This window comes from Oreochromis niloticus, linkage group LG7, assembly GCF_001858045.2.
Source record: "Oreochromis niloticus isolate F11D_XX linkage group LG7, O_niloticus_UMD_NMBU, whole genome shotgun sequence".
NCBI classification, from domain to species: domain Eukaryota; kingdom Metazoa; phylum Chordata; class Actinopteri; order Cichliformes; family Cichlidae; genus Oreochromis; species Oreochromis niloticus.
The window spans coordinates 55,515,291-55,529,367 of NC_031972.2; the positions used below are offsets into that span (position 1 = coordinate 55,515,291).

Sequence of the window (14,077 nt, forward strand, 5' to 3'; positions counted from 1 at the left end):
TGCCACTCCAAAAAATAATTTCTGTCCACTATGAGATAAAGGAGAACAACAGCCTGACACCTGCAGGCCTGACAGCAGATCTATCACTGCTGTAACACCTGTAACACTCAGCAGCCGCCTCATTGTTCTGACACACACAGCAAAACTACACTACACACTAACTACACACTAACTACACAAGATTTGCGCTAAACGTCGCAAATCTCTCACATCTCAAAACACCGCCGTCACTCCTAAAACTTCCCCCCGTTTCTTAACAGCTAGATGCCACGTTGCCATATCATTTTTTGATTGGTCGACATGGTACTTTTTTGGACGAATAGGAAAGGGAGAGAGGGGTGGAGTTTGTTTTTGCTCACAGGCGGAGAGTGCTTTCGAGCCTTTTTTCTTATAAAACGCAGTTTTTACCGTTTCTTCCCGCAGTAAATATAAACAATGACAGTATTCAGGAAGAAAACCAAACATTGCAAATATTTTTATCATAACTCTGGTTTTACGTGGCCTATCAACACAATTTAAAAACTGGTATAAAGTCCACACTTTTTCCGTCAGTTGTTCCGTCTGTCCTGCTCACATCTCCAATGGTTGTACACGTTGTCATTAACGTGGCTTCACTCCACGTCAGCCACGCCGCTTTGCCAGCTAAAAGACCGGTGTCGGCACATAAGGACGCTGTCATAGCCTGTCAACCACGTTGATTAGCTGCGTATATACGAATGTAAATCGCATTATTGGCTGGACTATGGGATAAGGTGGCATCGTTCTAATCCCATACAGGAGCAGCCAGTCACTTACTGACTAACACTGCAAAACAGAATTGTTAAAGTTTTCATTTTAATTTCAATTCAGGTTAGATTTTTTTTGTGCGCAACACAGATTTTCTCTGCTCAGAGACCGTGCCAGCAGTGCGCAATTGCGCACGTGCGCAGCTTAGAGGGAACATTGCCTGCGAGTGAACTGCTCTGTTAGGATAATAAGGTAGATATGTTATATAGAGTGTTAATAAATATAGATTAATCATAGTTCAAATTAAAGTAATAATGATGATGGTTTAGAGGAAAATACTGAAGTTAAATCAAAGATTAATCAGAGAGGAAGTGTCTAAGTAAAGAAGTTATTAGAGATTCTTTACCTAATGACACATCTGTGGGACAATATTTTTTTAATCAAACAAATAATTTGTGCTATTACTGCCAATGTGAAATCTACGCTTATCCTTAGCTAGCAGTTTCAAATTTTAATGTCGCCTGCTCTGACCCCTGGAATACAGTCAGCTATGGTCACTGGAGTATAGCTGCGCATGTGTGCATGACCCCTCAAAAAAGTTCCAAGTGAATCTAATGGACATGGTTACCAATAATCATTGAGCCATTACAAATAACAAAAGATACAAAGATTTTTCTTTTCACTCAAACACTAAAATATCCTAAAATAACTCGACATAAATAAAGTACATGTGTAGAAAGACATTGACTGGATAGAAAATAGTCATAAAAATCTCTTTTTATTACAAGAAAAAAACCTAAATCTCCTATTCTGCATCAAAAAATATAGTGATCATGCATAGATACATATTATATAAATATATTACATATATTAAAAGCTATAAATCCAGTACATGAGACCATAAAAGTAAATTAATCATTATATTAATTAGCTTAGAAACCCTAATAAGAAATAAAAATGTATCACACTTGATCAGGACAACAGGACAACAGCAATTCCTCATTTAATCCTCCAGGAGGTGCTGTTTGCAAACGAAATATCCAGTAGACTTCCCCTCAGAGAAGCTTCGGCTCTTTATCGCCACCTTTTATCAATGCTCAACCATTTCAGCATTCATAAGTCACTGGCAGTAAATGCCATGCCCAGCTGACAAAAAAAAGGCTGGACTTTTGATGCAGGCACTCCTGTATGCCCCGTGTGCAGTTATTGTACGCCACGTTCACACTGAAGAGTCAGTTGGCAACTGGACATTTTTACCAGGACACTTCCAGATTGGAGACCAGCTTTGCTTGTTTTCATTTATTTATTCTGCATTCTGACTTTGAAAATGTGAAATAATTAAAGATGACATGATACTATTTAAAAGATCTATTAAAAACTAATTATATTCCTACAAAATATGGTAGGGAGACAGCACACAGCACTATAATGATCGTAGTCACAAAATCTGAGCATCTATACAGACTTAGAGGCATGTCAGACCCATTCTGTCTTTCCTGGTAGTGTTTCAGAGTCATTAATGTGAGTGAAGCGCTGAGGAAGTGGCAGAAACCAAAACATGTGAAGGATTGCATTTGTAGTGCATCTGACCTTTCAGGGCCACCATGGAAAAAGCCTCAGAAAAATGTACCCCCTACTTTAGTGTGACTGCAGCATCAACTTTCTCAGGCAGTGATACTGCAATTTTATTACATCATCAGTATTTCCCCCTAAGTCTTCTATTTTATTCGTTAGTTTCATTAGTAATAAATTATCCAGTGTTGCATCACCAACACAGAATCTCTCATTCCAGGTCTGCTTATTCTCCTTCTGCCCACCAGGATTCCTCAATCAACCATCCAACTCTGCAAGTAATCCAATCACTCAATACTTTCTAAGCTTTTTCAGCCTTTATCTCCCATTTGGTTTTCTGTCAATCGTTAGCCAACCATTCTCATAACCACCAGAATTATGTTTGCGTTAACCTGTATTAACCACTGTATTAAACACTACAAAACTGAGCATAGTCAAAAGGTGTGTTTTATCCTCTCATGTGAATCTCTCTATCTGACCCCAAGCCCCAGCTGTTACAATGTGACTACTCGCAATGTGCTCACTATCTGGACTTGTAGCAAATAAGATACTGTTCATCTTTGTTACCCAAATTTTTATGGTGTTCCTCCCCATTATGTTCCTACCTTGTCCTCTTCACCTCCTCCACCTTTTTTTTTTTTTACCATCATCATAAGTCAAAATTAGGACTATGTATTTGCTGTCCTTGACAAACGGTGATTCTCTGTCCATGCGACTTTTAACTTTGACCAGTCCTGTAGTATTTTCAATACTTAACCACCTGGCAGTGTCATTGTATAGTTTATATCTGAAAGGAAAAGACACATCCGGATAAGCACTTACTACATGTAAACAGTAGGATGTGTGTGTGCCTGTGCTTTAATTACCTAACTTTGTTTCCTTGCTGTGTCTGGGTCCTTGGCTCTGAGTTCAGTCACAGAACTCCCTATTTTCAAGTCCTCTAAGATGCTCACACGGACCTCTGCTGGACTGAAAACAGGGGGCTCATTCTTGTCTACTACTTTTACAGTAACAGTGGCTGTTGATGTAGCGACCGGTTCAGAAAACGGCGCCTCATTTGTTACCACTAGAAGCAGAGTAAAGACAGGAACGCTCTCAAAGTCCAGCTCCTTGGAAGCGATGGAGAGCAAAAAAAGAATCATCAGGCACTCTGTGAGCTTCATCATGCACTTGTCAAAATTAACGGCTATTTCCCAACCTTGGCTGCTTTGATGATTCCCTCCATTTTATTGGAGCTTGTAATAACACTGAATTCTCCCCTGGTGTTGCCTTCTATTATTGAGTATTTGATGTTAGCATTTGGAGTTCCTAACTTGTCCTTGTCAGTGACCTGTAGTTTTACCACCTCCACTCCAACCTTATTCTCAGGGACTGATGAGGACACCTGGGGGAAAGCATGGAGGTTCACTCAGTGACTTTATGGATTAAACTTAATGACTTATTACAATTAAGTGTTTGGGTATTCCGAACTCACGGATCTCATTTTGAATTCGGGAGCATTATCATTGCTGTCAGTAACGGTAATGGTAACAGTGCAGGTGGCTTTTAGCCCATCTCCCTCCAAATCAGGAGCTTCTATGATGAGCTTGTACTCTGGATGAGTCTAAACAAGAAGATGAATTACAATGAAGATGAAGGATTTTAAAAAAATTTATTTGAAGGACACGATGCCTTGTTGCTACATTACCTCTCTGTCCAGTCCACCTTCTTTAAGACTGATGACGCCACTCACTGGGTTTATGACAAACATGCCCTCTTTTGGCAATTTAGGTATCTGAGATTTTATTCTATACCTAATTATAGCGTTGTTTGTGTCCGGATCATCCTTATCCCCTGCTTTTACCTTTATGATTGTGGCATCTGTTGAAGAAAACAAGACCAGGTTGGCTAATAAAATGTACTTTAATGCATTAGACATTCACATGTTAGGGAGTAAAGTTTTCTTTGGCTCACATTGCCAAAGAAAGGTTTCATAGGGAATTCTGGAGGGTTGTCATTCTGGTCAATGACATTGATAATGAGTGGCATGGGCTCTTCAGCCTTATCTCCTTCATTCATTGCATGGGCTAACAGCTGTAACACAAGGCACGATGGTCTCAAAAACCATTTAGACGTAAGCAAATTTGAGTGAGTTTCACAAGTTTATTTCATAAAATACTAGATAACCTAAACATGGGGAAAAAACTATTAAAAGTGAAATTATACTTCCTGTGTATTTGGGTATTTTTTCCCTGTCCAACGGCATATGCACATACAAAATCCCAGAACGCCGATCAACAGTAAAAACACCCTCAGGGGGCTGATCTGCTCCTGGTCCAGTGATCTTGTAAGTTATGGCCACCTTTTTTTCTTTGTTGGACTTCAGCTAATCACAAAAAATAAAAATGTCATTTGAGCTGAGGTGAATACAATACAATATCACTTGGTTTATATAACCCCAATTCCAAAAGAGTGAAGACACTGCAAAAATGTAAAAAATAAACAGAATGCAATGATTTGAAAATCTAATAAAGCCATTTTACAAATTTACAAATGTGTTCCTTATCCCTGCATCCAAAGGACAAGGCTAAAAATCAACATGGGATGCACTGGTCTTCGGGCCCTTCAGGCAGGACTGCATTAAAAATAGAAATGATTCCGTCATTGAAATTACTGCATGAGCAAAGAAATCACTGTGAACACAGGTAAATGCAGGTTAAAGCTCTATCATGCAAAAAAGAAGCCATATGTGAACATGATCCAGAAATATAGCTGGGACCTCCAGAAAAGCAGGACAATGTGACACTGCATGCTGGAGCTGTTACAACAGCATGACTTCATAGTCGACTGAACTAGCCTTCTTGCAATCCAGACATTTCACTAACTGAAAGCTTTTGGCCCATCAGGATCGAAAAATAAGACCCAGGAATGTTGAGCAACAGGAATCCTGCATCAGACAAGATCAGGACAACATTCCTCTCCCAAAAGTACTGAAGCTGGTTTCCTAAGTTCTAAGAATTGTTGTTAAAACAAGCGAGGGTGATATGCAGTGGTAACAACAGCATTTCCCAAATTTGTCTTCCTGTCATCAATTGTAAAATGATCGTGATTGATATTTGATATGTTTCTATGTTCTATTATAAATAAAATACATGTTTATGAGATTTGAAAATCATTGCATTTACATTTTACACAGCATCCCAACTTCTGTGGGATTGGGATTGCATGGCAGCAGTTACCTTAACCAGATTTTTGGGGTAAGGACTCCTGACATTTTCTGAAAAGCTAATTGGTGGAATAACCCACTCCCTCTTCATCCGTTTCAAGCTGCCAGACACAAATGGAAACTCCACAATGGGAAGCTGCAGGGGGAGGGTGTAAGAACTTTTGAATCAGGACATCATGTCGCACCAGGTATAGTATTTAATCAATGAAATGTGACGATGCAAATAATTCTAAAATTACCTCAAGACCTACATTGTTGGAGACTTTATTTGGGCAGCTTTTTCTGTTTTTCAGGCACTGTGGTTGGATCCCTGCAGGAGCAGCTTGAAATGCCAAGCACTGAGGAAGCAACAATAGACATTATCCTAGTAATGCTAAGCTTATAATATACGTGTAAATGTGTCATAGTGAAGTGTTAAAAACATATACTACAATCTGAAAACAATGTAAATAATAATATAAAACACACATATCCCATGAACACTTCTGCCTTAACTGTTAAGCTGACCCCGTCAGCTCGTCCATCACTACTGTGAACAGGCTCAGAGTTAAGCCCTGATGTTATCCCACGCCCACCTTCAACCTATCTGTATCTCCAGTTGTCGTTCTGCACCACCCTCACATACTTCTCTGCCACTTCTGACTCCCTCATACCATACCACAGTTCCTCTGTTTGGCACCCTGTTACATATTTTCTCTAGATCCACAAAGACACAGTGCAACTCTTTGTGACCTTCTCTATACTTCTTCATAGTTGCCCTAACTTCCTCCTTACTAATCCTCTGCACTTCCTCACTCACTAACTGTCCACCCTCCTCACTCTGGTGTTCTTTATTTATGAGCTCCGCTAACCATTCCTTCTACATTCTCTCTTCTCTTTACTTGTTAGCACATTTTTATCCCTGTCCTTAATCACCGTAACTAGCTCCAGTCTTTCTCTCCTTCTCTAGTGTCCAGTTTCACATACAGTACACTATTAGCCTTTTACTTTGCTTTTTGTTGTACTCCTAGCCTCCGAATAGTCATGTCTACTTTCTTCGTTTTCCAGTTTCTCTCTTTTTGATACTTCCCCATATTTCCTCATCTTCTTTCCTCCATCTAAAGGCAATACCAAACACCTTCTTGACAGTTTCCTTCAAACTTCAGCTAGTGACTACCACCTCTTCAGTGGTGCTGAATGTTCTACAGTGGCTTTAACTTGACTAAGCCAAGGCCTGTTAACTTCTCATTAGTGATCATGATTGACTCCGACTGGTAGATTCGTTCGAGGAATGTTTGGAGGAGTACCAACTGTACAGCATGGTAGTCCTCAGGTGTTTTGCTGTCGGTGGTACTCGCAATTGCAAAATGTGTAGGAGAGCTAACTCCAAATGCTCAAACTTCACCTTAAATCAGCAGCCAGACAGTTGAAACTGGGAGAAAATTGAGTGTTTCAACAGGACAATGATTCCAAACATCAAAACTGGTTTTGGAACAGGCAGACTTAAGCTTCTACAATGGCCGTTCCAAATCCCTGAACTCAACCCTACTTAAAATTTTTTAACCACACCTAAATATCAGGATGGTGTCAGGAAAACACAATTTAAATAAGCAATCGATTCCTCCAAGAAGAGTGGCCACGTATCCAGGCAGAATTATTTCAGAAGCTTGTTCGTGGATCAAAAGTATCTGCTCAAGGTACAACTTGGTTAAGGACATTTAACCAAATACTAGTGAGCTTGTATGTATCATTTCAAACCTGTGTGGTTTAGAAAAAAAACAAACAAAATAAATTAAACCTTGTAAACCCAATACTGCTAATACTACTACTAAATAAACAGTCCTGTGAAAAAAGTATCTACCCTCTTTCTGATGTCTTATTTTTTTCATATTTGTCTCAGTTAAACATTTCAGATCATCAAACAAATGTAAACATTAAACAAATATATCTAAGTAAAGACAAAACACTATTTTGTTCAGTGATCTGAAACATCTAGGTTTGACAAATATGCAAAAAACTAAAAAATCTTAAAAGTGAAAAGATTATATATAAAGATGCACATATTATACAAATATAAATAAAAACCTAAGTGGTAAGGGCAATGAGGTCATTTGAGACATCTCGAAAAGCAGAGAGAGAAACAAAAAACACTCATGTGGATTTGATACAGCAAAAAGAGCACCCACAAGACCCTGGTGTCCCCCATGAATTTCAAGTATAGAAACGCTACAGTCCAATGTCAGATTGCCAAGTTTACTTATGTTTACTAACTGGTCTTTTAGTGTTTTTCCTCTTTAAACGTCCTCCATCAGTGCAGTAATTTTCCTAGTAACTGTCTGTGACTGCCTTCTTTAACTGCCACTGGCTACAGTATTTGTATTCAGCATTTCACTTTCTTCACAAGCTGAGTAGCTGATTTCCACAGGAAGGAGTTAAACTGGAATTAAGAATACGTCAGACCTGCAGGTGAGGGTGTTTACACATGTGGGTTTCCAACTTCACATTTAAAAAAAAACCTTGAAGTTTTTTTTGTTTTTTTTTTTAAGTGGAATTTGTTCATTTTCTCTACAATTGTAAGTGAGGGACCAGCTACTGAGCCACGAGCAGCATCAATTAAAATAACTTCACTTATGTTTGTACGACCATCAGGCTGATTACAGACTAAGTTTTTTCCTCTAATATGTCACACACATGTTTACACAACACGTTTGAGAAGAGACAGGCTCCCATAACAAGCAGAGTTTATTTTGAAAACTCCTGACCCCACTTATCTACTTTCCCAGGTTTAGGCAAAAGGACATTAAAACGATGCTTTACAATATTTAAATGTCCCCTTGAGACTTATTTTAATCCAAATGTTTCTGACAGAAAAAAAAATCTGTTTAATGTAATATTAGTTTAATTTTACAATAAATGGAATGGAAACATAAAAACATCAAAACACAATTACAATAAACATTTAAACTTCATTAAAAGATACTTCACAGCTTACACAAACAGGAACATGGAAAAAAAAAAGATTAAATGGAAAAACAAAAACATAATAAGAAAATCAATAGAAGTGAGAGGTACCATTCCGTTTGCTCCCATTATTTCACATCAAAAATACACTGAAGGACTTTTTCTAAACAAAAACTGTATTTGTGACCCATTTAATGCTGCAACTATGAATTGGCAACTGAACTTTTCCTGAGAACCAGACAAATTTGAGTGCCGATGTTTCTGGTAGAAAGCACACAGACATTGAGCCAGTTTAGCATGTGTGGACCAACTGACTGTCAGATATGCGGAAAAGTACAAGCTGCAGTGTGTTTATATTTTTGGTCACTCAGGACTGTGCTGCGTTTCGTTGTAGTTCTACAGTTTGATCCGGAGGTATTTTGACCTGCATCTGTTCACAATGTGTTGTGAACTAAACTGAACGGTTCCAGACTGATGATTATTTTTGCATTTGTCTGCTCAGGCTAACTGTAAGTAAACACTGAAAACTGTCATTTTCTTTTAAGATCAATCAGTCTATATAGCAAGCTGTAACTGTGACAACCTTTAGAAAACGTTAACTGACTGTCATGGCCAAAAGAATTCACAATAAAACTGTATTATTAACATAGATACAGAATAATAATAATAAAAAAATGTTATCAGAACAATTCTCCAAGAATCGTTGACTTTATTACTTTTGTTTCTTTAGACAAATTAATTGCACTAGTTATAAGAGTGAAGATAGGCATTGTTTGTAACCAAAACCCTATAAAACGTGTATAAAACAATAAACTACATGACTATTTATTATATTATCATATCTGTATAGTTAATATGATCTCAATAGTTCATTTTTTTAAAGACCAAGGGTCTCGTTAATACTTACCGGTATAGTCCTAATCTGAATAGCCCAATTCGTGTAATTGTTTCTCTCTGTCCATTAGTTGTGGTGAGATCTAGCCAGATCATAATTCAGATACACCACAGTAACTGTGATATCATCTCTGTACATTCGCGCTAGATCTTCCGGCAAAGCGAGCATTGACGCCAGCTTCTCCTGGGATAGTTCTCCATAGTCCCCAGTGCCGAGAGCATGTCTGATGAGGTGTGTGGCAGCGTTTGTGTCTAGAGCTGGGGAGGCACGGGCCTGGCGTTTCAGCAAGAGTTCATGCATCTGACCCAACTTCAGCTTTCTCTCAGACTGAGAAACTGGAGCCTGGAACAAAAAAGAAAGGTCGGTCATAAGCCTTTTTGGTTTTTTCAGGTCAAGATTGCAGGATAAAGTCTAAATAAAGTGCTGTATCTAACAGTTGCATGTTGTGAAGTAGTTACTCCATACAAACCTGTAGGTGAATTCCACTCAGGTGCTCTCCAATGAGCCGTACTGCCTCCTCACTCCCTAGTTCATCCCATAAGCCGTCAGTACCGAGGATCAGGAAGCGGTCCTGAGGTCTCAGCTTATGATAAGTGATCTCAGGTGACACGTCCAGGTATGGAGGTGTTAGATAGTTAGGTGGAGTGTACTGATACAGATTAAGAGAGTCAAGGTCTACTCCAGATTCCAGGCTGGCTAAAATACTTTGCTGCAGCTCACGGCTCCATTTAAATCTCACATCACCAAACGCACGGAGTGGCATTAGGACCTGACAGAAAGATAAAGAATTGAACCAATGACTCATTCTCTAAACCGAATGGCAAACACATTTGTGATCTGTTGCATGTGGCGACAAAAACCCACCCCTAGCAACCTGTCATCTGTAACCACTGTGTTGCTCTCTGAAGGTGGATGTTGGGCTTTGATACGTTCCACCTCAGCCTGGTTCTGTGAGTTATGGTCTCGAGAAAGAGGTAAAGCGCTCCATGAGCCATCTTCATTTTGCACCCCTAGTACTGCTCGACAGTCACCGGCGTTCGCCACGTGGATGCCATCCATGCCAACATGGGCCACACAAGCAGTGCACCCGGCAAATGCAACCTGGACAGATAATGTAGACGATGCATGTGTATCAACCTTGTATGAACTTAGAACACACTGAAGACTGCTGTATCTTATTACCTGAATGGCTGTACTTCTCATTAGGTCATTGGATAGAGGAACTTGAGCCTCCAGAGAGATGTCAGCATCAAGCCGTTTGAAAGCATAATCCAGAGCATCCTGAGGACTAAAAAAAGAAAACAGGCTTTCTGTTTTGTGCTATTCTGCATACACAGACAACTGACAAGTTAAGACATTAATCAACACGTATTAGTAAAGTGTTTGATGCTGAAACGGCTTCAGTGCATCTTGTTATTGATTTTGAATTTTCTTTAAGGCTACTAGAGTGATGATGTCATTCTTTAAAAACAGTTTCCCTATATAGTGGTTAGATGTTGGTACTTAAGAGCACTACAGTCACCTCAGTCTAAAATTTCCTACTAGTATTCAGTAGTAGAATATGATTTAGATCATTTTCATACTCATCAGACCATTGAGTGACCCCTATTACCCTTTAGATGTGTGCACTCTCATCATGAAAGAGACCACTCACATCAATATAAAAGTGTTTCATGTTACAGTGAAGGTGTTCACTGAGACGTGGAATCAAATCATGCCAGCAAAATAACTTTCAAAGCATAACAGAGCCAACAAATCCAATAACTGCAGGAAATCCACGTTTTTCCTTTCACTTTGTGGTATGCATTTTAAAGGCCGTTTGAAAGCAAAAAATAGCATAAAAATGAGAAAGTAATCGAGGGAAATGACAAAAAAAAAAATCTATCAAATGTATGGAAATACATATATGTCTAGACACATGTTTGCAGCTTAGGTTAGTTGCCATCATATCAATAAACCTTTTATTTCTTATTGTGTTTGTATTATTTCACACCCACCTGTTTCCCTTTAAAATGGGCTATATGCTTGTTGAACTGTATTATTAAACCCCACTCAAACCTTCTATCACTACCACAGCATCCATCCCTCCACAGCCTCTGAGTCACACACACAAAAACTGGATAATGCTTTAAAAGCTGGGTCAAAGCATTGACATTTATATAATTTTACACCATTTGTTACATCTAGCAAGGACTATTGGTTTGAAACAATAAAACAAGCTAAATAATAATTCCTCCCAGTCTTTGCTGAAGAGAAGGCTTATTTGCATTTACCTCATGCCTGACTCGTGTTCGTCACTGTCCAGTAATTCTTGCCAGAAGACTCTGAGATTGTCGATGTACAGAGAAGCAGATTCACGATAATTAAAATCTGTATGATGTTTATACCACTGCAGGATGGGAGGAATAGGTCTGCTGTGCTCCATGCATTTTTCGAGTTCTTCCAGGCTGTGCCTTTGCATCATTGCAACTGCTATATAGTACAGCAGCCGCTCACTAACGGCCTGAGCACACGCCCAACCCCCGTGGCCATCAAACACTCCAAAGAGCATGCCCTTTGACTGGAGAAGACGGAGGAGACAGAGAAACATTAAATTTGATTTTACAAGAAACGAGTAAAAAAAACACAGATTTCACTATAGCAAGGGGGGAAAAAACTGCATGCCTGTAAGCAGGTAGCTGCACTGCGACGGTCCTCATTAGGAGTGTTAGCAGCTAGCTGGTTGCTCTCAAACTTCCTCACAACACTTAGTCCCCTGCCATCAAACTCTGGGACACTCACAGACTGAAACAGAAATACGGTTTGTGTTACTTTGGCTATTTACCAAAACAGTTACATAATAAATATGAACTTAAAATGAAGACACTCAACTAGAGTTTGTCAACATTCACATTCAAACTGAAGAAAGGTTTTTGAAAGAAAATGGCAAAGAAAATCACTGAACTCTTTTCAACCCAACTGAGGCAAGCATTCAGGTTGCTGACAACAAAATGCAACAAATGAATAAAAAGTAAAAACTAGTGTTTAGTGCATACTTCTTCTGCACATTGTACAATGGCCAGGGCTGAGTGCTAAAGATTGTTACCCAGTCAAAATATGTGAGTAAATTTCTAAGTTCCCAAACACTTGTAGAGTTTTGCTAAAAGAAGAGGTGATAGGTATAATGGTAAACACAATATTTTTGATGCACATTGCTGGTATTTAGTAAAGAATTAGCACAATATTCTGTCTTTGTTGTATTTTCATTTAAATGATAAGTTTAAAGTATCTGCTGGGTATTGCTTTTTGTTTTTGATCACATTTTTTCTAACTTTTTTCTAAATGGGGTAGTTTCTGAGAAATATACTTGTCAGCTATATATTTTAATGACCTGCTAGTGTGTGATTTTTCCCCACCTTTCCAGAAAACAGACTGTGTGCTACCCCTTACTTGTTCATTGGATCTAAGAATACTGTTGATCTGTACTCTGCTCTGCTGAAAGTCCAGATCCTGACGAGTTGAGAGGTGTCGCTGGCTTTTAGACCAATTCCCAGATTCATCACCATTGGATGGAAACCAGGATGAGAAGTGGCAGTGGGGTAAGTGCGACTGAGAACAGCAAATTGCTATGGCGTGTGCATGCTGAGGAAGAAAGGGGATTAAAAATACATTAGGGCAGTGGTTCCAAAACCTTTTCTGCTAAAACCGCCTTTGTTTTACAGGAAAGAATAGAATAAAAGTAGACAAACCTGGAATTGAGCGCCAGAATAAAGCGTCAGTGAGTTTGCCGCTCGTTGCAGGATGCTGGCGTACACACGTCCATACATCGCTGTTGCGACACTCTAGGTAGGCTGTACTGCAGCCTAATCACCTTTATGCCTAGCTCAAGGATGAAAAAATAAGTGTTATACATTTGCTTATGTGTATGGTGATGCTACGATGTTCCTAGCGATAATTAAATGGCTAGCGTAAGCTGGTAGCATCTTACACGCTCCATAGATCAACCAGTTTCAGATTAACAACATGATACGTTTGTTACACGCCACTCCCAAGTGGCATCTTCTGACATTTAGGTACATTACGTGCAAGTCCGCCACGTACCACTGAGCTGTCAACATGACACGTAAAGTTAGCTTGCTAGCTGGCTAGCTTGCGCTAACATTCGGTTAAAAACCACACCGTACTAACGTTACCCAGTAGCCTGTCCCTAGCTAAACTTCCACACATACAGCGGCTTAAGATATATGTCAAGTCAACTGAACAGCCAAATACGTACAAACTTCGTAAAACTTCGAGTGAATCGATGTCCATTGACAGTCACTACTCAAAATCATAACACGACGGTCACGTGCTGAAACGTCTGACGTAGCAGTTATCGCGCTCTGCTGTAATAAATGTAGAGCTTAGTGGGGTGCAGGCTTCCTCTTTTCTTACCTCTACTGCTAATTTTTGGTGTCGATCCATTACACAATCGATCATGGTGATCTTTACTTCCCACAATAATTAGTGAAGATAACAAAACACCCTTTTCAGTTTTATATGTATTTTGAAACTGAGTTTTTTTTGGAGACCTGCAATGTAAATGTGTCTGCTTCTAAAGCACTTTGGATCTGTTTCCGTTGTTTGTGTGTGTTATAGGCCGTCAATAAAATATACTCGACAGTCAACACGAAAAGGTTCAGACATTTTTCATAGTGCATGTTTGAGGTATGGATTTTAATGTCAAAACAATAATTTATCTTTATATTTATTTTTCTATT

At 39.1% G+C, this 14,077-nt stretch overlaps 2 protein-coding genes across 2 annotated transcripts; both read right to left on the reverse strand.

Annotated features, from left to right (window-relative positions):
• Nucleotides 1-3,079: 3,079 nt before the first annotated feature.
• LOC106097891 (cadherin-1) lies at nt 3,080-5,850 on the reverse strand (the record flags this gene model as incomplete). Its single annotated transcript, XM_025908466.1, has 9 exons — nt 3,080-3,085; nt 3,183-3,407; nt 3,497-3,682; nt 3,773-3,901; nt 3,986-4,198; nt 4,252-4,393; nt 4,437-4,663; nt 5,517-5,639; nt 5,743-5,850. Coding segments are annotated over 9 exons (1,359 nt in total), but the record flags the coding sequence as incomplete, so codon positions are not given.
• A 2,513-nt stretch (nt 5,851-8,363) lies between these two features.
• pdp2 (putative pyruvate dehydrogenase phosphatase isoenzyme 2) lies at nt 8,364-13,717 on the reverse strand. Its single transcript, XM_003440564.5, has 9 exons — nt 13,594-13,717; nt 13,067-13,196; nt 12,768-12,959; nt 12,003-12,122; nt 11,612-11,898; nt 10,521-10,626; nt 10,203-10,439; nt 9,808-10,107; nt 8,364-9,680 (listed from the first exon to the last, which is right to left on the reverse strand). Exons 2-9 carry the CDS (start codon nt 13,142-13,144, stop codon nt 9,405-9,407), a joined length of 1,596 nt encoding a protein of 531 aa, XP_003440612.1. The 5' UTR covers nt 13,145-13,196; nt 13,594-13,717; the 3' UTR covers nt 8,364-9,404.
• Between the last annotated feature and the right edge of the window lie 360 nt (nt 13,718-14,077).